General features: G+C 49.0%; 1 protein-coding gene across 1 annotated transcript; it reads right to left on the bottom strand.

Annotated features, from left to right (window-relative positions):
• Nucleotides 1-1,031: 1,031 nt before the first annotated feature.
• Nucleotides 1,032-21,814, bottom strand: CRX (cone-rod homeobox). Its single transcript, XM_054465513.2, has 4 exons — nucleotides 21,723-21,814; nucleotides 9,647-9,781; nucleotides 7,832-7,983; nucleotides 1,032-5,028 (listed from the first exon to the last, which is right to left on the bottom strand). Exons 2-4 carry the CDS (start codon nucleotides 9,744-9,746, stop codon nucleotides 4,381-4,383), a joined length of 900 nt encoding a protein of 299 aa, XP_054321488.1. The 5' UTR covers nucleotides 9,747-9,781; nucleotides 21,723-21,814; the 3' UTR covers nucleotides 1,032-4,380.
• Between the last annotated feature and the right edge of the window lie 2,345 nt (nucleotides 21,815-24,159).

Here is a 24,159-nt window from a genome sequence, read left to right as displayed (position 1 = left end):
GAGGCTGATACAATAGGATCACTTGAACCCAGGAGACAGAGGCTGGAGTGATTCAAGATCACGCCGCTGCACTTCAGCCTGGGTGACAGAGTGAGACCCTGTCTCAAAAAAAAAAGAAAAAAGAAAGTCAGAAAAAAGTAAGAAGCAAAGAAAAAGAGAAGAGAGGGAAGGAAGGAAAGAAAAAGGTGAAAATCCATCCAAATGAAACGAGGACCTGGGAGTCTGAAAGGCAAGAGGAAGAAAGGAAAGAGAGAGAGGAGAAGAGATGAGAGAGAAAGGGTGAGATTGAGAAACTGGAAAGAATCCGGGGCAGGAGATGGAAAGCAAAGGGGTGGAAGAGCTGAAGCTGCAGAAGGCTGCATGCTGAGAGGGAAGGCTGGCCAGAGGCTGGAAGTGGCTCTAAATGCTAGCGTTAAGCTTCACATCCTGCTACTGAGTCAGGTAGCATTCTCATCACCTCCCTGCTTTTTCGGGAGGGGCATTGGAAGGTACAGATGGGTGGGGCTGGGGCTGGCCCTGGAGACCCCTGTTCCTCCTCCTTCTTTTTTTTTTTTTTTTTTTAATTTTTTGGTTTTGGAGACAGGGTCTCCTGTTCCATCACCCAGGCTGGAGTGCAGTGGGGCAATCATAGCTCCCTGCAGCCTCAAACTCCTGGGCTCAAGCGATCCTCTCATCTCAGCCTCCCAAGTAGCTGGGACCACAGGCACACATCACCACACCTGGTTGATTTTTTTAATTTTTTGTAGAGACAGAGATCTCGCTATGTTGCCTGGGCTGGTCTCAGACTCCTGGCCTTAATCAATCCTCCTTCCTCAGCTTCTCAGAGCACTGGATTACATGCGTGAGCCACTGCCCCAGCCCCTGATCCTTCATAAATTGGCTTTAGAGAGATGTCAAGGAAAGGAGGGTGATGAGACAGGAAACACATGGATGGACCCAGGTCCCACAGACAGAAGGAACAGAGCAGTTCCTGTTTCTACCTGCGCCTCCTGGAAAAAACACGGAAACTAAAGAATCACCCAGACTTTAAATGAGATCCAACATTTTAATCGGTTTCACTCTGTGGGTGGACAGAGAAGGGGGACCCGGAGGCCAGTGTGTGGGGAAGAGGAGGACAGATAAAGTGACACCTTCTCAGGGAGGCTCCTGGCTTCTTCCTTCTGTCCCCACCTGCCTTGTCACTTTTCCTGGCTTTAGGACGTAGAACGTTTGAAATCCCCCGTGCACATCTGGAAGAACCAACACTCAGGAGCCCAGCCCAGGAAAAGCAATTTGTAACCTCCTAGCCGGATTTGACTCCCTGCCCTCTCTGGCTCCTGGTGGAGTCTCAGAAGACCCCAGGATCAGGCTCTCTCGAAGTCTTACCCCGTCGGCCTGTGATGGGGGCCCCTCGGCCTTCACTACTTCTTACTCTTTCCCAGAACCTTGCTTCCATCCTTCAGTCCCTCCCCGACTCCCATCAAGTTTCTATGACTTGTTTGCACAAGACACAGCTTTCCCGGTGAATAAGGAAAAGACTCTCGTCCACGCCTGAGTCCCGGCCTCCAGTGCAGAGCCTCCGTGTCTCCGAAGAATGAAACTTATAGTGGATTCTGGTCCCGACATTTGCACAGACGCAGGGCACAATATCATCTCAGCCCTGCCCCTCCCGTGTGAATTTTGTCTAGCTCCCCCAGCCTCCCCAATGACATATGTTGTCTTCCTCTGTTTATATTTTCGTCCCACACTGGACTCTTGAGCCACTCCTGGGTTATTTTTGTTGTTGTTATTGAGACGGAGTTTCGCTCTTGTGACCCAGGCTAGAGCGCAGTGGCGCAATCTCTGCTCTCTTCAACCTCCGCCTCCCGGGTTCCAGCAAGTCTCCTGCCTCAGCCTCCCGAGTAGCTGGGATTACAGGCACATGCCACCATGCCCGGCTAATTTTTGTATTATTAGTAGAGACAGGGTTTCACCATGTTGGCCAGGCTGGTCTTGAACTCCTGACCTCAGGTGATCCGCCCGCCTTGGCCTCCCAAAGTGCTGGGATTACAGGCGTGAGCCACCGCACCCGGCCCACTCCTGGGCTTAATGTCCCAGAATCCAGCATGACTCGGGCCTATGAGAGATGAACACATTTTATGTTGAATAAAAACCTCTTTGTGGGCTCTAGAGATCAGGGTGTGCCCCTCAGGGGGTCTAGGCTGTGTGCACCTCTTCTGGTCTGGTGCTGGAAACATCATCTGATACCTCCCAGCCTCTCTTCGCATCTCGCCTTTCTCCTGACCCTGTCTGCTGCTGACGGTGTGTACCAACTCGTAAGCATATATTGTGCCCTATCTCTTCCCAACTCTTAGTTCAGTGACCTAGGTTGCTAGCTTGAAGTCAGCAGTGGTAGGAGTATTTACACCACAGAAATTGACAAACGCTCCACAACCAACCTTTTCCTCTTCCTTGGAGAGCCCATTGTTAGACCTCTGCCAGCACACCACTGTCTTTCTGCCCTACTTTTTTTTTACACCTTGCCTTGTGAACTCCACTGATGAAGGGCTCTGGGATCCCACCTCCCCACCCAAAAATGAAAGGAGAACTCAGACTGAGAAGGCAGGGACCCAGCACCCAACTTCTGAGCATCAAACGACCTCTATCCGTCTTCAGGTTCTCACAAGTGCTTGCCTATGTCACCGTAGGTAAGATTCTATTTCAAGAAATAATGGTGCCACCCCAGGAAAATGTCCTCAAGCCAAGCTCTATTTTCCAATCCCACCATCAAAACTGAAAACCAAAAAAAAAAAAAAGCTAAAAAAGGGAATGTATGTTTGAAATGTAGGGTTGCCTCCTCCAAACCTATTTCCCCCTCTTCCTGTCTCTTGTTTATTTACAGATGGGAGGCTGTCCAGCTGCTTCTTCTCTGTGAAATAGCCACAACTATAGGTGGTACGTCCCATGCAGCTACCCCAATTCCACCAGTGTCTCACTTTTAGAAAATCCTAAAACAAAAGAAAAAAGGAGTAGAGATGGAACAGGCAAGGTGCCTTTCATTTCCCTACCAAATATACACATTCCCAATGTGCTAATGAGCGAATGAGTGATAAAATGTCTTTAAAAAGAAACTAAGAAGAAAAAGTACATATATGTATAGCTACATATATGAATATAGATCTTTGTCTCTCAAACAGTCCCCTAAACCTACCATGTAAGCCTGACATTTGTGAAGTCTGTAAAATTCCCAGATAATTTATTTTTAATGTAACTGCATCATTGGCCTAAGGTTTCCCGACGGGGCTTCTTAAAGTTTGTCTTTGGAATTTCTAGAAAGGTCCCTAACCATATGCTAAAGAAGTGTCCACGTGTAGGGCCAGGCACAGTGGCTCATGCCTGTAATCCCAGCACTTTGGGAGGCCGAGGCAGGCGGATCACTTGAGGTCAGGGGTTCGAGACCAGCCTGGCCAACATGGTAAAACCCTGTCTCTACTAATAATACAAAAATTAGCCGGGCATGATGGAGCACACCTGTAATCCCAGCTAGTTGGGAGATTGAGGCAGGACATCGCTTCAACCCGGGAGGTGGAGGTTGCAGTCAGTGAGCCGAGATCACACCACTGCACTCCAGCCTGAGCAAAAGAGCGAGACTCCGTCTCAATTAAAAAAAAAAAAAAGGGCCGGGTGCAGTGGCTCACGCCTGTAATCCCAGCACTTTGGGAGGCCGAGGAGGGCGGATCACAAGGTCAGGAGATCGAGACCATCCTGGCTAAAACGGTGAAACCCCGTCTCTACTAAAAATACAAAAAAAATTAGCCGGGCTTGGTGGCGGGCGCCTGTAGTCCCAGCTACTTGGGGCTGAGGCAGAATAATGGTGTGAACCTGGGAGGTGGAGCTTGCAGTGAGCCGAGATCGCACCACTGCACTCCAGCCTGGGCAACAGAGCGAGACTCCGTCTCAAAAAAAAAAAAAAAAAATCTGTCCACATGGAAAGTTAAGGAATCAAGCCCCCCTACCTGCTTGTTCAAGGGCACGGTGATTCTGACCTAAACATGACCCCAAATCAACTGCAAGTTTGGTTTGACTTCTTCTTGGAGTAAGTTCTCAGCACCACTTTCTGAAGCCTGGAGCTCGTGGTGTACTTCAGCGGTCACAATCGTGCCAGACGGTGTTGGGGTTGAGAGAATCACTAGGACCTGTGAGCTGTCCCGGGAGAGGGAGGAGCCTCTGCCTGTGGAGGAAAGGGGTGGGCTCTGTAAGCTGAACACCCAGCCGCAGAGACCACGGCTGTCGGCTGTCGGAAGGACAGCTGGTTCCAGTTGCTTTCTCAGGGATGCCGTCCCGGGATCTAAGCTGCAGGGAAGCAGATTCAGAAGAGAAAGGGTCCCGAGGCCCGACGGACAGAGATGGAGACTGCGTCCTCTACAAGATCTGAAACTTCCAGGCACTCTGATCCTTGTAGTCCAGAGGGTCCATGGGATTGTAGGTGAATTTCCAGGTGCCCGTGGGGTCCTTGAATTCCAAGCTATCCACGGGGCTGTAGGCGCCATAGCTCTGGCCTGATAGGGAGGTGGGGGACTGGGCCAGGGAAGGTCCCACGGAGGGGCCAGAGAGGGGGCTAAGAGCCGGGCCCCCTAGCTGGGGCACCATGGGAGACAGGTAGGGGTCTAGGCCGCTGAAATAGGAGCTCGGAGACCCATAGGCGGAGGGGGAAGAGCAGAAAGCAGAGGCCGGGGCGTAGGTCATGGCATAGGGGGCCGAGGTCAGAGACGGCCCCGAGGCCACCAGCCCGGCCCGCTGCGCCTCAGGCAAAGGGGACTCTGAGGCTGGGCTCCAGATGGACACAGTGGCCACTGCCGTGGTTGGGGAGCCTGAGGGGCCGGGCAGAGGGGGACTGTAGGAATCTGAGATGCCCAGAGGGTCTGGACACACATCCGTGGAGGGTCTTGGGGACGTGCCCGCCTTCCTCTTGGCAGGCCGGGCCTTGGCCTGGCCCCCTGGGGGCTGCTGCTGCTGTTTCTGCTGCTGCCGCTGCTGCCTGCATTTAGCCCTCCGGTTCTTGAACCAAACCTGGGGGATAAGAGGGGAGATGGGGGTGAATAAGTGGGGAAGAGGCCCAGGAGAGCCGCAGGGTGCCCAGGGATGAGGACACTTATTGGTGAGAGGTGCTGGGGTCACATCTGTCTACTTTGCATCCAGCTGTGGGGCATCTATTCATCCATCCATCCATCGATCCATCCAATCATACCTGCATGTGTGCATGAACACATACATACATCATGCCTATGTGCATTCATCCATCCAATACAAACATGCACACGTACAATTATACATACATACACTGTATGCACATACATCATGCCTGCATTTACCCATCGATATGATCATACATACCTCATACGCATATTCATCCACCCATCTAATACAAACATGCACACGTACAATTATACATATATACACCATACGCACATATATCATGCATGCGTTTACCCATCTATATGATCATACATGCATCGTACACATATTCATCCATCCATGTAATACAAACATGCACACGTACAATTATACATACATACACCATATGCACATACATCATGCATACATTTACCCATCTATCTGATCATACATACATACATACATCATACACATATACATCATACATACATTCACTGGCTCATCTGATCATACATGCAAGTGTACATACATCATAAACACATACATCATACATGCATTAATGGAGCCATCTGATCATACATATATACATCATACACATATCCATCCATCTGATCATACAAATATACAATTATACATGTATATATTGTACACACATACATCATACATATATACACATTAATCCATACATACAATCATGTAAACACATATTTCATTTATCCATCTAATTATATACACATGCATACACTCATATATACATAAATAAACCCATCCAGTCATCCAATCATGCATGTATGCGTACATACATGATACCTACAGGCATTTATCCATCTAATACAAACATACACACATACAATTATACATACATACACCATACACTCATGCATCATGCATACATTTATCCAGCTATCAGATCATACATACATCATACACATATTCATCCATCTGATCATACAGACATACAAATATACAATTATAGGCACATACATTGTACACACATACAGCATACATAGCTATGCACTAATCTATCTAATCATACATACATACAATCACACAAACATACATATTTCATTTATCTTTCCAATCATACACACATGTGTATGCATATATATGTAACATCATACCTACAGCATACAAACATACATGCATACAATTATACACACATACACCATACACACATACATTATGCAGACATCCATCTGATCATACACACATACCTCACACATATATGTGTCATACACACATTCACCAGTCCATCTGATCATACATACATCATACATACACTTATCCATCTGATGATACATACAATTGTACACACATACATCATACATAGATTCATCCATCTGTCTTATACATATAATTATACATACATAGGTCATACACACATACATCATACATGCATTAATGGATCTATCTAATCATACATACATCATATGCATGTTCATCCATCCATCTGATTATACAAGCATACAAATATACAATTATACACCCATACATCATACACACATACATCATGCATACATACACATTAATCCATCCAATCATACCTATATACAATCATACAAACACACACATTTTATTTATCTGTCCAATCATATATACATGCATACACTCATATATACATAAATACACCCACCCGGCCGGGTGTGGTGGCTCATGCCTGTAATCCCAGCGCTTTGGGAGGCCGAGGCAGTAGGATTACCTGAGGTCAGGAGTTTGAGACCAGCCTGGCCAACATGGTGAAACCCCATCTCTACTAAAAATACAAAAATTAGCCCGGTGTGGTGGCACACGCCTGTAATCCCAGCTGCACAGGAGGCTGAGGCAGGAGAATCACTTGAACCCAGGAGGCGGAGGTTGCAGACAGCCAAGATCATGCCACTGCACTCCAGCCTGGGCGACAGAGCGAAACTCCATTTCAAATAAATAAATACACCCATCCATCCAATGATGCATGCATGTACACATACATGTGCACATATACTGTGTATACATATATCATGCCTGCATACATTCATCATCTAATCATACCTATGTGCGTTCATGCAAACACACATATATACATGTATCCATCCCATCATACACAGACACTCATATATACACATACATACAGTCATCCATGCTTCCAGTCATACATGCACACACACACATCTACAGTCACACATACGTACATTCATCTATGCATCCACCCATCCATCCATCCATCCGTCTATTCAGTCAGTTAATAAACATGCGTTAACCATCTTCTACTACTCTGAGGGTCCATCAGTGGAATTGACATTCTGGTTGGGAGAGACAGTCTAAATAAACAGACTCTGAGATACCACACGTAAATCGTATGCAATGTTAAATGCTGTGTTCAGTGTGGGTCTCATTGATAAGCAAAGACTTGAACAAGGCGATGGGGCCTGCTGTGTGGTTATCTGGAAAATAAGCATTCCAGATAGAGGAAACTGCGTGCAAAGGCCCGAGGCAGGAGGGTGCTTGGCAGGCAGGTCAGGGCCAGCGCGGCTGGAGAGGAGCGAGGGGCGATGAGAGCCATGAGGCGGTCAGTGGGATGGTGGGGAGAGGAATTCTTGTCCCCTTTATAACTTTGGCTGTCTCTCTGTGGTCTCTTCCTCCTCCCATCACTCTTTGTTCTGGGGAGGGCCCCTGAGGTTACAGGAAGGGTCGGGAGGGGTCCAGGGACCCACCACCCCACCTGAACCCTGGACTCGGGCAGATTGATCTTCAGAGCCACCTCCTCGCGGGCATAGACGTCTGGGTACTGGGTCTTGGCAAACAGTGCCTCCAGCTCCTCCAGTTGGCTCCGGGTGAAGGTGGTCCGCTCCCGCCGCTGCTTCCTGGGGGCGCCTGGGGTGGGACGGGAAACAGGACCCTCAGGTCGTCCACATGGGCTGGTGTGAGGCCAAGAATTCCATTCTGGTTGCCATCTGCCTAAACTAAGGATGGAATACACATTCCCTGCCCTTCTACGCCTCACTCTGTGCCTGGCGCTCTGTGGCTCATGCCTGACCCCAAGGCTTCAGCTCTGCGAGGAGGCGTGTGAGTCGTTTTTCCCTCTTCTAAACTTTCTTATGCACTAAGACATAATCAGTTGAAGCGTGACATTGCTGACATTCAACCATTTCTAGCCTATAAAAGTAGCAAGTCTGGGCCGGGTGCGGTGGCTCACGCCTATAATCCCAGCACTTTGGGAGGCCAAGGCGGGCAGATCACAAGGTCAAGAAATCGAGACCATCCTGGCCAACATGGGGAACCCCTGTCTCTACGAAAAATACAAAAAATTAGCCAGGTGTGGTGATGCATGCCTGTAGTCCCAGCTACTCGGGAGGCTGAGGGAGGAGAATCACTTGAACCCAGAAGGCAGAGGTTGCAGTGAGCCAAGATTATGCCACTGCACTCCAGCCTGGTGACAGAACGAGGCTCGGTCTCAAAAAAGAAAATGAGCTAAAGAATAATGCTACAAATAACTGAGTACTCACTTCTCTTAAAAATAAGGCTTTACAAAAATTGGCCAGGCATGGTGGCGTGCGCCTGTAATCCCAGCTACTTGGGAGGCTGAGGCAGGAGAATCACTTGAACCCGGGAGGCGAAAGTTGCAGTGAGCCAAGATCGCACCATTGCACTCCAGCCTGGGCAGGAGCGAAACTCTGTCTAAACTGTGTCTCAAAAAAAAAAAAGAAAAAGAAATAAGGCTTTGCAGGCCGGGTGCAGTGGCTCATGCCTATAATCCGAGCACTTTGGGAGGCTGAGTCAGGTGGATTATTTGAACCCAAGAGTTTGAGACCAGCCTGAGCAACACAGGGAGACCCAATCTCTACCAAAAAAAAATAATAATAATTTTTTTCTATGTTTTGTATAATCCAGATCCTGCAATATCTACAAAAACTTAAAAAAGTTAGCCAGGCATGGTGGCGTGCACCTGTAATCCTAGCTATTTGGGAGGCCGAGGCAAAAGGATCGCTTGAGCCCAGGAGTTCAAGGCTGCAGTGAGCTGTGACTGCACCATTGCACTTCAAAGTGGGCAACAGAGTGAGACTCTGTCTCAAAAATAAAATAAAATAAAAAGGTGCACCCGGCCTAGGCACCATGGCTCACACCTGCAGTCCCAGCTCCTCAGGAGGCTGAGGTGAGAGGATTACTTGAGCCTAGGGGTTCGAGGCTGCAGTGAGCCGTGACCACCACCAGCGCACTCCAGCCTGGGTGACAGAGTGTGAGACCTTGTCTCTGAAAAATAAATAAATAATAAAGTTTTGGTAACAGATGAAAATTCGTCTTGATTCCCCTTCCAGATTACATCCCCTCTTCCCCACCGCAAAAAGAACCTCTGTCCTGAATTTCTAGGACTGCTCATGTTTTTCTAAGTGACATACATTTCAGATGAACCCAGAGGACTGGTGTATGGCCCTGAAGTCGCCCCTGTGATTGCCTTCTTCCTGTGGGCAAAGGGACCCCGGAGGTCCTCCAAGAGATGAGGCCAGCCTGGGGTGCCAAGAGAAACGACTGTACTCACTTGGGTAGGGCACAGCCTGGTGCATCAGATCCACACTGGGGCCACTTAGGGCTAAGGCGTTGACAGAATAGTGGGGCCCCGGGTTCATATACGCCATCATGATCTTCGGGAACACTGAGGCCCAAGTCAGGGGGCCTGCAAGAGAAGAGGAGGGATGCTCACTCACTTACCAGTACTCACCATGGGGTGACATGCAGGCTGAGATTCAAATCCTGCCTCCTTCTCCTCTTAGGTATGTGACCTTGGCCATTTATCTCACCTCTCTGTACCCCTGTGTCCTTACGTATAAAATGGCCTCTGCTTAAGGTTCTCAGAGCTTTCTTGAGACTCTGCAAAGCAGAGAGCTGAAGCCATCATGTATCTCAAAAGTGCAAGCTCTTATTCCTACTCTACCCTCTAAAAAAATCTCGTCCTGGCTGGGCACAATGGCTCACATCTGTAGTCCCAGCACTTTGGGAGGCCAAGGCGGGAGGATCACTTGAGCCCAGGAGTTTGAGACCAGCCTGGGCAATATAGCAAGACTCTGTCTCTAAAAAAAAAAAAAAAAAAAAATTGTTTTTTAAAAAGTTAACTGGGTGTGGTGATGCATGCCTGTAATCCCAACTACCCAGGAGGCTGAGGTGGGAGGATCACTTGAGCCCAGGAGTTTGGGGCTGCACTGAGCTGTGTTCAGGCCACTGCACTCCAGCCTGGGTGATACAGCAAGACTCTAAGAAAAAAACGAAACAAATCTGATCCCATAACACTTCCTCATCCAAGATCCCTTCTTTCTGTGACCATGGGCAAACTTGCTCAGCCTCACTTATAACCAAGGACTGCAGGGTGACCAACCGTGCCTGTTTGCCCGGGATGGAAGACAGGTGGGTGTTTCTTGGAACATAGGACTTTCAGTGCTAGAGCCAGAATGGTCCCAGGCAAACTGGATCGGTTGGTCACCCTAAGGGAGAGTGACATTAAACCGACAGTAAGGGCCAGGCAAGGTGGCTCACGCCTGTAATCCCAGCACTTTGGGAGGCTGAGATGGACGGATCACCTGAGGTCAGAAGTTCAAGACCAGCCTGGATAACATGGTGAAACTCCGTCTCTATTAAAAATACAAAAATTAGCCAAGTGTGGTGGCAGCTGCCTGTAATCCCAGCTACTCAGGAGGCTGAGGCAGAAGAATCGCTGGAACCTGGGAGGCGGAGGTTGCAGTGAGCCAAGATCGCACCATCATACTCCAGCCTGGGCAACAGAGCGAGACTCTGTCTCAAAAACAAAACAAAACAAAACAAAAAACAAAACAAAACAAAAAAAACGACAGTAAGGGCCAAGCAAGGCGGCTCACACCTGTAATCCCAGCACTTTGGGAAGTCAAGGCAGGAGAATCACTTGAGCCCAGAAGTTCAAAACCAGCCTAGGCAACATAGTGAGACCCCCATCTCTGAAAAAAAAGAAAAAGAAATAGTGAGACCCCCACCTCTGAAAAAAGAAAAAGAAATAGTGAGACCCCTATCTAAAAAAAAAAAAAAAGGGGAGTGTGGATCTTCCATGATCACTTTTGACCTATCAGGTTGGCAAAGATGAAGGAGGTGGATAACTTCCGGCACTGGGGTCAGTGTGGGGAAAGGCGCGCTCCCATGGCAGGTAGGTAGCAGTACAGGTTGCAACAAACTGTTATTGAAGTAATATGCCATCTTTCTTTTGTCCTAGTAATTCACCTTCAGTGTATACCTCAGTCGCCTTGTTGGAAAATGGGAATGAAAATCGCATTTATGGGCCAGGCGCAGTGGCTCACACCTGTAATCCCAGCACTTTGGGAGACCAAAGCAAGCAGATCACTTGAGGTCAGGAGTTTGAGATTAGCCTGGTCAACATGGTGAAAACCCGTCTCTACTAAAAATACAAAAATTAGCCGGGCACAAGGGTGCACGCCTGTAGTCCCAGCTACTTGGGAGGCTGAGGCAGGAGAATCGCTTGAACCCGGGAGGCGGAGGTTGTAGTGAGCCAAAATGGTGCCACCACATCCCAGCCTGGGCTACGGACTCCGTCTCAAAAAACAGAAAAGAAAAGAAAAAGAAAATAGCATTTATGTTCAGGTGGCAACATAGCAAAACTCTCCCGTCTCTACAAAAAATTAATTTTTTTTTTAAAGTAAGCCTAGGCGCAGTGGCTCATGCCTGTAATCTCAGCACTTTGGGGGGCGGATCACCAGAGGTCAGGAGTTCGAGACCAGCCTGGCCAACATGGTGAAACCCTGTCTCTGCAGAAAATACAAAAATTAGCTGGGCATGGTGGCGCATGCCTGTAATCCCAGCTACTTGGGAGGCTGAGGCAGGAGAATCGCTTGAACTGGGGAGGCAGAAGTTGCAGTGAGCCAAGATCACGCCACTGCACTCCAGCTTGGGCGAGAGAGAGAGACTCCGTCTCAAAAAAAAAGCATAAGGCTGCTCTCTGAACTGATTTTAAAAGATCTCAATTAAATAGTTTTAAAAAATTGTTCTAGGGTCCAGGTGCGGTGGCTCACATCTGTAATCCCAGCACTTTGGGAGGCTGAGGCAGGCGGATCACCTGAGGTCAGGAGTTCGAGACCAGCCTGGCCAACATGGTGAAATGTCTCTACTAAAATACAAAAATTATCCGGGTGTGGTGGCAGGCGCCTGTAATCCCAGCTACTCAGGAGGCTGAGGCAGGAGAATTGCTTGAGCCCGGGACGGGGAGGTTGCAGTGAGCCCAGATCATGCCGCTGCACTCCAGGCTGGGGGACAAGAGCAAGACTTCATCTCAAAAAAAATAAAAATAAAAAAAAGTTCTAGGCTTGGCAATAAGACAAAAGGCTGACAGCATGCCATTTCCAAGTCATTTGGGAGTCTTGTCTAACAGACCTACCCAAAGTTTGCTTCATATTCTAAGGCAGCAGTCCTCAACCTTTTTGGCACCAAAAACTGGTTTCGTAGAAGATAGTTTTTCCATGGATGCAGGTGGGCAGTGCATTAGATTCTCATAAGGAGCGTGCAACCTAGATCTCTCGCACGTGCAGTTCACAATAGGGTTCACGTTTCTATGAGAATCTAGAGCCACCGCTGATCTGACAGGAGGCGGGGCTCAGGCGGTAATGCTCGCTCACCAGCTGTGCAACCCCGTGCCTAACAGACTACAAACCGGGGGTTGGGGATCCTATTCTAAGGGACTGTACCTATATTTGATTTACTATTCTTTTTTTTTTTTTTTTTTTTTTTTTTTGAGACAGAGTCTTGCTCTGTCGCCCCAGGCTGAAGTGCAGTGGTGAGATCTCGGTTCACTGCAACTTCTGCCTCCCGGGTTCAAGCTATTCTCCTGCCTCAGCTTCCTAAGTAGCTGGGATTACAGGCATGAGCCACCACACCCAGCTAATTTTTTGTATTCTTAGTAAAGACAAGGTTTCACCATTGTTGGCCAAGCTGGTCTCGAACTCCCGACCTCAGGCACCCGCCACCACGCCCAGCTAATTTTTGTATTTTTAGTAGAGTCCGGGTTTCACCATGTTGGCCAGGATGGTCTCAATCTCTTGACCTTGTGATCCACCCCCTCAGCCTCCCAAAGTGCTGGGATTACAGGCATGAGCCACTGCACCCGGCCCGAATTCTCCTTTGAAACAGCTGGTTCCTTCATTCATGACTTAAATAAATCTTTGACCTGTGCTTATTATATATGTGTCAGAGAATCAGATTTGTTTTTTGGGGTTTTTTAAGAGACAAGGTCTCCCTCTGTCATCCAGGCTGGAGTGCAGCAGCATTGCCATAGCTCACTGCAGCCTCCAACTCCTGGGCTCAAGTGATCTTCCCACCTCAGCCTCCCAAAGTGCTAGGACTACAGACATGAGCCACCACACCTGGCCAAATGTTTGTTTTTTTGTTTTTTTGTTTTTTTCATTTAATTGCACTTTGACAATAAGTGTTTGTGAATGTTATTTTATATATTGTATATGACCAAACCATATATATTATATTTATTATTTGTGTTATTATATATTATAAATATTATAAAATTATAATATTTATATCTTCAAAGGAAACAAGTATGGTGTTGGGCAGTATGTATACCTCGCAACCATTTGTGATTTTGAAAACAATGCAGTTGACCAGGTGCTGTGTCTCACACCTATAGTCTCAGCACGTTGGGAGGTCAAGGTGGGCAGATTGCTTAAGCCCAGGAGTTCGAGACCAGCCTGGGTAACATGGCAAAACCCTGTCTCCACAAAAAAAAAATACAAAAATTGGTCAGGCATGGTGGTCCACACCTGTAATCTCAGCTACTCAGGAGGCTGAGGCAGGAGGATCACCGGAGCCCAGGATTTGGAGACTGCAGTGAGCTATGAGCATGCCACCGCACACCGGCCTAGGCAATAGAGCAAGACCTTGTCTCAATAATAACAATAAATAGACCAGGTGCAGTTGCTCACGCCTGTAATGCCAGCACTTTGGGAGGCCGAGGCAGATGGATCACCTGAGGTCAAGAGTTCAAGACCAGCCTGGCCAACATGGCAAAACTCTGTCTCTACTAAAAATACAAAATTAGGCGGGCATGGTGGTGGGCGCCTATAATCCCAGCTACTCCAGAGGCTGAGGCAGGAGAATCGCTTGAACCCGGGAGGCAGAGGTTGCAGTGAGCTGAGATCATGCCATTGCACTCCAGCCTGAGAAATAAGAGTGAAACTCCATCTCAAAAAAAGTCATAATAATAAAATAAATTTAAAAATAAAAATACAATAAAATAAAAATACAAAAATTAGCCAGGCATGGTGGTGCATGCCTGTAATCCCAGCTACTTGGGAAGCGGAGGCAGGAGACCCTCTGGAACCTGGGAGGTGGAGGTTGCAGTGAGCCGAGATTGTGACAGTGCACTCCAGCCTGGGTGGCAGAGTGAAACGCCATCTCAAAAATAGTAACTATTATTATTATTAATTAATAAATAAAATGAGGCGTTGATTTTACTCATGTGTAGAATATACGCTTGTATATGCATAGAAAATTCCCAGGAAGGAAGCAAGCTACTGGTACCAGTGACTGCCTCTGGGAAGGAGTGCTAAAGCCATATCTTGTTTCTACAGTTTGGATTACTTTTTAATTGTGTGTGTGTGCGTGTGGGTGTGTGTGTGTGTGTGTGTGTGTGTGTGTGTGTTCTTGTCAAAAGCAAAAACAACAATGAAATCTTCAAAAAAGCAAACAGAACATGAAAACCCTCTGAGGGTTCCTCATTGCCCTCATTAGGATGGCCTCAGAAAACCTCTCAGTCTCCACAGCTATTTGCATAAGCCGTTTTCTGGGCTAGGAACGCTTCTCCCCAACCCCGAAGCCCTTCTCACCAGCTAACCCCTTCTCCTCCAGGTCTCAGCTCAGCTACTTTCCCCAGAGAAAGCAACCTACGCCCCTAAACTGGATTTTACACACACACACACACACACTCCCTACCTCCTTTTCTTCAAGACACAGCTTGTATTAAATGACATATTTCTATGTTTGTTTATTTATCTCTCTCCCTCAAATTCTATCAGTTACCTGAGTTCAGGGACTGGGAATATCTCGGTTCCTGCCATGTCCTCAGCACCCCCAATAAATATTTGAAACATAAGAAAAAGAATTAAAAATGGATGGCATTTATTTTAAGCTCCCATCCCTTCGTTCCTCTCACTGTCCTTTCCTTCTCATCCCTCTCGTGAGGAGGGGGACAGATTCTGTTTATTTTAAGTTGAGATTCTACTGTTCATTCAGTAAATATTTTTTGAATGCCTTCTCTGCTCTAGGAACTAGGAATATAGAAAGAAATAAGACTGCAGCTTCTCTGTTCTCATAGAATTGAACTTCTTGGTTCCATTCCTAGAGAAACCAATAACGAACAAGGAAAAAAAATATTTTTTTTGAGACAAAGTCTCACTCTTGTCCCCCAGGCTGGAGTGCAATGGCGTGATCTCGGCTCACTGCAGCCTCTGCCTCCCAGGTTCAAGTGATTCTCCTGCCTCAGCCTCCCAAGTAGCTGAGATTACAGGGGCCTGCCACCATACCCGGCTAATTTTTGTATTTTTAGTAGGGATGGGGTTTCACCATGTTGGCCAGGCTGGTCTCGAACTCCTGACCTCAGGTGATCCACCTGCCTCGGCCTCCCAAAGTGCTGGGATTACAGGTGTGAGCCACCACACCCGGCCTTTTTTTTTTTTTTTTTTTTAATAAAGATGCCATGGCCGGGGGCAGGGGCTCACGCCTGTAATCCCAACACTTTGGGAGGCTGAGTTATGAGGATCATTTGAGGTCAGGAGTTTGAGATAAGCCTGGCCAACATGGTGAAACCCCATCTCTACTAAAATACAAAAATTAGCCAGACATGATGATGGGTGCCTGTAATCCCAACTACTTGAGAATCCCTTGAACCCGGGAGGCGGAGGTTGCAGTGAGAGCTGAGATGGCACTACTGCACTCCAGCCTGGGCAACAGAGCAAGACTCTGTAAAAAAAAAAAAAAAAAAAGCCTTCAGAAAGTTTCAAGAACTCCCAGGAAAATAAAACAGGTTGTTATGAGAGTGAAGGCGTTTGGGGTGGGTGAGGCATCTAGGAAGTTTTGTGGATCTGAAATAGAGATTTCCAGGCAAAAAAAAAAAAAAAAAACAGCAGGTGCAAAGGCTTGGAGGCTGGAATCTCACACTGTCACCCTGAGCGAGACAGGGTCTCCAACTTGGTCTTGTTGGAGGACAAACAAGGCACCCCGTGTGAACACAGCAGATTGATCATGGAGAAAAGCAGAAAGAACAAGTAAAACCTGGTAGGAATGTCACAAGAAGGCTCAGTGCTGACAATAAAATCAAAAGCAGCTACATTAAATCCCCAAAATCAAACTGCCTCCAAGGTAACTCCCAGTAATCCTTACCCCCTGATATTCATGCCCTGTGTAGTCCCTACTAACAAGCTGGCTGACGTGTGTAACCAACAGGATATTGCAGAAATGACAGAGCATGGCTTCCAAGGCTAGTTCTAAGGAAAGCAAGCTGCCATGTTGAGAGGATGCTCAAGCCATCCCATGGAGAGGTCTATGTGGGGAAGAAATGAGGCCTCCTGCCAACAGCTATGAGAGTAAGCTACCATGGAGGTTAGTTCCCCAGCCTCAGCCAAGCCATTAAGTGACTTCAGTCCTGGCCGACATCTGACCACAACCCCATGGAACACCCTGAGCAGGAATAATCCAGTTAAGCCACTCTTGGATTCCTGTCCCTTGGAAACTATAAGAGATCAGAAATGTTTATTGTTTGAAGCTACTAAATTTGGGGATAAGTTGTTACCCAGCTTGTGTAACTAATACACAAGTCTTCTCTTTACAGGGTGTCATTAAATCCCCAGCACAACCTTGGGAGGTAGAGATTGTATTACTATGATGCTTACATTTTGGTTTTGGTTTTGGTCTTAGGGACAGCGTCTCACTCTGTCACCCAGGCTGGAGTGCAGTGGCACAATCATAGCTCACTGCAGCCTCGACCTCCTGAGCTCAAGCCATCCTCCCACCTCAGCCTCCCAAGTAGCTGGGACTACAGGTGTGCCACCAAGCCTAGGTAATTTTTTAAATGTTTGTGTAGAGAGGGATGTCTTGCCATGTTGCCCAGGCTGGTCTTGAACTCCTGGCCTGAGTAGATCCTCCTGCCTCAGCCTCCCAAATTGCTGGGATTACAGGCATGAGACACTGCTTTTGCCTGATGCTTACAGTTTAGAGAGCATCTTCAGGCTCAAAAGTGTGACTTACCCGGGATCACACACATGCTGGCAGTGGAGAATCCAGGATTTCAAGGCTAAAGTAATTCCTGAAGGTCCTATTCCCCCAGCCCCCTAACCTGGGTTCCCTCTGTCCTCTCCCACTTCTCCAAAAACCAATAATGTTAAATATGAACCTCCAGAGACTGGAGACAAAGAAACTGGTGAAACTGCCCCACTGGGGACCATTTGCAGGGCCTGGAACAAAAGCACACACTTTCATTGTCTTCGCCGTCAAATCTGAGCCAGGTTGCCCAGCTAAGCAGTTGACCTTCCAGGAAAGCCAAGAAAGCTCACATTTAGGATCACCCCTTTCTGGGTTTTTGTTTTTGTTGTTGTTGTTGTTGTTGTTATTTTGAGCTGGAGTCTCTGTCACCCAGGCTGGAGTGCAGTGGCGTGATCTTGGCTCACTGCAACCTACACCTCCCGGATTCAAGCGATTCTTCTGCCTCAGCCTCCCAACCTGAGACAACAGGCATGTGCCATCATGCCTGGCTAATTTTTTACTTTTATTTATTTATTTATTTATTTATTTATTTATTTATTTATTTTTGTACTTTTAGTAGAGATTGGGTTTCTCCATGTTGGCCAGGCTGGTCTCGAACTTCTGACCTCAGGTGATCCGCCCACCTCAGCCTCCCAAAGTGCTGGAATCACAGGCATGGGCCACCGTGCCTGGCCAGGATCATCCCTTTTAACAGATAGGGGATAGGAGGCTCAGCAGGAGGAAAGTGTGGGCCCCAGATCAAACAGCTGATAATAATGATAAAGTGCTGCCTGAACAAGATGTCAGCAGAGAATAATAACAATAATAATATCGAACATCCACTGAAACCTTTCCCAGGGTTTGGCAGCAACCTGAGGCAGCTGATGACAGAAGGGCCTCCAGTGAGGGCTGGGCGTGGTGGCACATACCTGTAATCCCAGCACTCTGGGAGGCTGAGGTGGGAGGATCGCTTGAGCCCAGGAGTTAGAGGCTGCAGTGAGCTATGATCGAGCCACTGCACTCCAGCCTGGGGGACAGAGCAAGACCCTCTCTCAAAACAAAACAAAACAGGCCAGGCCGGTGGCTCAGCACTTTGGGAGGCTGAGGCAGGCGGATCACTTGAGGTCAGGAGTTCAAGGTCAGCGTGGCCAACGTGGTGAAAGCCCGTCTACTAAAAATACAAAAATTAGCCGGGCGTGGTGGTGTCCCAGCTACTGGGGAGGCTGAGGTACAAAAATCTCTTGAACTCGGGAGGTGGAGGCTGCAGTGAGCTGAGATTGTACCACTGCACTCCAGCCTGGGCGACAGAGCACAACTCCGTCCCCCCAAAAAAAAAAAAAAAAATCAATCAATCAAAAGAGGACCTGTCTCCTGGGGAGGGAAAAAAAAAAGAATGTCCAGGAATTCATCACTCGGCAGACACTTGGCCCAGGCTTTATATACAAGATCTCAAAATGACAACAGTTTCCAGACACTGATGTTTTAAGATTTCAAAGGGTGGAACAAAGAACATCAGTGTCTCTGCCCTGGGGATCAACCTGGGAGGCCCCAGGCTGGTTCTCAGAGCTGTGGGGTTCGGCACCCACTGGGTCCCAGGTTCCCACCTGAGCAGTTGTTTCCACAGGTGAGGGCTGAATGCTCACAGCCACCTGGTGGGGCAGACATGCAGATAACTCCATTCTACAGCAGGGGAGACTGAGCCTGGGAGGGAGGGAGGTGCCCACAGGTCAGGTGGCTGATGACCTTAAGGACCTCCAGGGGGTCCCAGCTTCTCACACACTGCACGCACCATGGACCTTGGGAACAAGATCTCAGGGAACAATAACTCCATGGAAACTTCCTCCCAGGCGGCTTCTGGTATCATCCCCACTTTACAGAAGAGGAAACTGAGGCTGAGAGAAGTGCAGTCTCCAGTTCTGTCTTGCACATCAGCGGTAGAGCCAGGGCTGGGCCAGCACCTGCCCCGTAGCCTGTGCCCTCCTGATCACCAGGCGATATGGCCTCTTAGGATGCTCGCCACAGCCCCACGGAGCTCAGAGGTCCCTTTCTCAGAGGAGGAAACTGAGGCTGAGAGAGGTTTCGTCAATTCCCAAGGTCACACAGGTGATGAGTGGAAGAACCAGGGGTAGAATTTAAATCTCTTTGGCCCCCCAGCCCCACTCTTCACCCCTAAGTCTACCTGGGGACCCTAGAAACAGAATGAGGCTGGTCTCCTGCCCTGCTCCCACTGCAGGCCAGGCCTGCAACATGGCTCATCTGGCTGGATCATCGTGACAGCTTATCATTGTCCCCACTTTGCAGAGGAGGCAACCAAGGCCCAGAAAGCCCACATGAGATGTCCAAGGCCACACAGTGAGAAAAGAACAGGGTTTAAACGCAGATTTGGCCGAGCGTGGTGGCTCACGCCTGTAATCCCAACACTTTGGGAGGCCGAGGCGGGTGGATCACCTGAGGTCAGGAGTTCGAGACCAGCCTGGCCAACATGGTGAAACCCTGTCTCTACTAAAAATACAAAAATAAGCCAAGCATGGTGGTGCATGCCTGTAATCCCAGATACTTGAGAGGCTGAGGCAGGAGAATCGCTTGAACCTGGGAGGTGGAGGTTGCAGTGAGCCGAGGTCATGCTACTGCACTCCAGCCTGGGCCACAGAGTGAGACTCGGTCTCAAAAAAAAAAAAAAAAAAAAAAAAACGGACTCATGTGGCTTCATGCCAGCCCTTGGCAAGACCCTCCCAGCTCAGCCACATTCAGGGCCCTCCCTTGTCAGCCACTCCAGCCTCTCTCTGCAGCCTCTGTTGGCTCCTTTGTCCAGTGGGGACAAGGAGCTAGGTGGATGCATCCACTGCCGGCCGTGAGACCTGGGGGAAGCTGGGATCTATGGCACAGTTAGAGCCTGAGCAAATCAACTCAGTGATCAACAATGTGATCCCTAAAGCATCCAGAAATTCAAACACAGTGGGCAGCCCTGAAGTCGGACCTCACTCTGTGGTAATCACCGCCCTCGCTCGGTCCTTTTGGGAAAACCGCATCACACCTCCTCTCTGTGGCAGTCTGTCTACCTGCTTCTACCCTTCTGCCCTTCATTCATTCATTCATTCCCTCCATATTCACTGAGCACTCACTGTGTGTCTAGGACTGACCCAGGCACTGGGAATACAGCCGAGAGCAAGACAGACAAGGCCCCAGCCCTCCTGACAGGGGCAGACAAAAAACAAGGTGTCAATCAAGAGTTTTGCAGGAGACCTGCTGGGCACAGAGGCTCACACCCATAATCCCAGCACTTTGGGAGGCTCAGGCGGGCTGATCACTTGAGGTCAGGAGTTCGAGACCAGCCTGGACAACATGGAGAGACCCCATCTCTACTAAAAATACAAAAAATAGCTGGGCATGGTGGCACGCGCCTGTAATTCCAGCTACTCAAGAGGCTGAGGTGGGAGGATTGCTTGGACCTAGGAGGTGAAGGTTGCAGTGAGTGGAGATCGTGCCACTGCACTCCAGCTTGGGCAACAAAGCAAGACTCCATCTCAAAAAAAAAAAAAAAAAAAAAAAAAACTTTGCAGAAGATCAGAGAGAGTGACTGTGCTGGAAGCTAAGAGGGCGGGGGCGTGAGGATTCCCCAGTCCCAAAGTAGAGCCTGGGCTGAAAGCCAGAGCCTCTGGGTGCATTGAGGCTCTAAGTGATCAATTCACCAGCACGGTGATCCCCAGTCATCACATTCCCAGCTCTCTTGGGCAGGCCCAAGTCCACCCGGAGTCCTTCCTGCTGCAGCCACAGACCTGGGCTCTCTGTGTATATGTCTGTTCCGTCCCTTATCTGTCATTCATCCATCCATCTATGCAACACGTATTTAGGCAAATCCCAACCACACGCTGGGCACTGGGGAAAAATCAGTGCTCAACAAGGGAGGGAGACGGCCATTTGTGGATCATCGCGCAAATAAAAATTTCAGGCAGTGCTAAGAGTTTTAAAGAACATCCAACAGAGCAGTGTGCTGAGGAGTTGCCTTAGAACCACGGTGAAAAGCCCCCAACCCCGGATGCCGTCAGGGCTTCAGGGGACCCCCTCGCCCACAAGCCACCCTGAATCCTCGCAATGCCCCGAGTGCCGTGAGCCAGTCCCTGCTGTCTAACCTCACTCCCTCCTGCTGCAATCACAGCCTAGCTCCGTTTCCACAAACGCCAGGATGGCATCTCTGTTTTGTGTGTGACTATTCAACAAACATCACCTGCAGAGCACGGCAAACACAGCCACGAATAAGATAAACCCAACTTCTCCCCTCTGTTTCTTCTCGCCCATTCCCTCTCCCCTCCTCGGTCCCCTCCACCTCTCCTGCAGACGCTCACCTTCAGAAAGGAGGAACGGGGCTCTCCGGTGGCCCAGGACCTAGACAGAGCGGCCAGACAGCAGAGGCTGAAGGAAACACGTCCCCTCACATGGGGAGATTTTAAGCCTGGGCTGGGAGTGATGTCATTTGTCATGGCCTGGATCTCAGAGGGTAATCCCGGCCAAGGTGGGGGACTCGACTGGGCACCAGGAGGTGACATTGGCTGGGAGGGGGAGGGGCACCCGTCTGCTTAATCCCCTCCTCTTCCCCCCATGACATCTTGGCAATTAGGGCTGATGGGGAAGGGAGGCCCCAGCTCCTGCTGGTGACCATAAGCCCCTACTCCTCAGGGAAGTCCTTCCTTAGGTCTAACTGGTGTCTCTCCAGCTTCAACTAGTATCCCAAGAGAGAGGCATCAAAGAGGAAGGAGAGAACTGTCAGAGGATCCTGAGAGATCATCTGAAAAAAGAGAGACACGGAGCTTTCGGGATCCCTCTCCTGGGTCCCCCTTTCTCTTCACAACAGTCTGTCCGACAGCTAGTTTATCTCTGTACTGCCTCATTGTTCTGGGTTTCTGCCTCAGTTTCCCCTGTTTCTCTTTCTTTGACTTGGTCAAGTCTTGTCTGTGGCCTGTCTGTCTGTGTGTTGTCAGACATGATATCTCCTCTTTTGGGGGGCGGAGGTGGCAGGGGCTGCTTCCAGCACTGAAAATAGGCAGACTTATTAGAAAGGGTGTTTTGTTTTTCTGTTTTTGGTGGAGTTTTGGGGTTTGGGATTTTTTTCTTTTTTTTTCCTTTTTTTTTTTTCTTTTTTTTGTTGAGACAGGGTCTCACTCTGTCACCCAGGCTGGAGTGCAGTGGCATGATCATGGCTCACTGCAGCCTTGACCTCCTGTGCTCAAGGGATCCTCCCTCCTCAGCCTCCCCAGTAGCTGAGACTTTACAGGCACATAGCACAATGCCCAGCTAATTTTTTTATTTTCGTAGAGATGGAGTCACTCTATGTTGCCCAGGCTGGCCTCAAACTCCTGGCCTCAAGCGATCCTCCCACCTCAGCCTCCCAAAGTGCTGGGATTGCCGGCGTGAGCCAACAAACCCAGCACTCGCCATCTCTCTACACACCATTGGTCTTTGTCTGGCTTCTCTGTACCTCAGTTTCTTTTCCTCTGGGCCTCGGGCTGTGGCATTTCTGCCTACTTGCCTGAATACCACTCTTTCATTCTCCATCTGCTCCTCTCCGTCCCTGTCTTTGTTGATAAACCTGCATTATCCCCTTGGTCTGTCTTATTCTCTTTCTCTCTTTCTCTGTCTCTCCCTGCCTATCTTGCTCTCTCTCCCCTCTCCCTCAGCTTCTGTGTCCTTCTGTTCCTGTCTGTCTGTCCCTCTCTTTGCTGTCTTTCTGCCTGTCCACCTGTCCCTGTAACTCCAGCCTCGTCTCCGTCCCTCTGTCCTCGCTTATCCTCTGCAGCTCCAATCTCTGTTCCTCCTTCTCTTTTTCCCTGTCTCTCTCTCTCTCTCTGATTCTTGCTTCCCCTCTCCCTGGATTGCCCTTCATTTTTGTTTTGTTTTGTTTTTGTTTTGAGACAGAGTCTTGCTCTGTCACCCAGGCTGGAGTGCACTAGCACCATCTTGGCTCACTGCAACCTCCACCTCCCGGGTTCAAGCAATGCTCCTGCCTCAGCCTCTCGAGTAGCTGGGAGGATTTCCTTTCATTTCCGTCCTTCTCCCTATCTTGGTACCTCTGTTGCTCTGTATTTCTGATTTTCCTGGTCTCTGGCCCTCTTTGTGTCTCTCTCCTCTCGTCTGTCTCTCTAGATATTAATATGTCCCTGAGCTCCTGGGTCCCACACGGGTCTGTTTCACTTCCCCATGCACCCAAACAGGCATGCAAGCACACACGCACACACGCGCACACACACACACGCACACACACACACGCGCACACACACACGCCCAGTAATCCCTCCTTGTGGCTGGGTCATTGTGTCTCAGCCATAAGGGGCCCTTTCTTTCTCCTTCTCCCTCCCCCAAACCCCCTGCTAGGAGAGATTAAGGCTACAGGCCTGGCTGAGGAATCAGGACAGGTCTCATTAGCTTGAAGAGCCAGGGGTGACAGCAAGAGAGGGAGGGGCCGTCTGACCCTCGGCTACCAGTCCAGAGGCTCCTGATGGGAGAATCCAGTCCTGGAACAGACCCTCTGGCCCCGCAGCAGGGAAGGAAGGTCAGCTGTACAGGTAGAGGGAGGAGAAAATAACTTCCAGCGGGACAGAGAAGGTGTCAGCAACTCTTAAATCACCTGCCCTGGGGAATGTGGGTACTGGTTGGCTCTTGGATCCAGAGTCCTTCCAGGGGTGGGGGTACAGAGAGGTGGGTTTCAGCTGGTCCTGCACACGGCCCTGGGATCAATTAAGCTGAAATCAAATCCAAGCACTTCTTCTCTGAGCTAGGTCTTCTGAG

The sequence above is a fragment of the Pongo pygmaeus genome, chromosome 20 (assembly GCF_028885625.2).
Source record: "Pongo pygmaeus isolate AG05252 chromosome 20, NHGRI_mPonPyg2-v2.0_pri, whole genome shotgun sequence".
Lineage (NCBI taxonomy): Eukaryota > Metazoa > Chordata > Mammalia > Primates > Hominidae > Pongo > Pongo pygmaeus.
The sequence above is the reverse complement of the archived record's forward strand: the minus strand, read 5'-3'. Positions and strand labels throughout refer to the sequence as shown.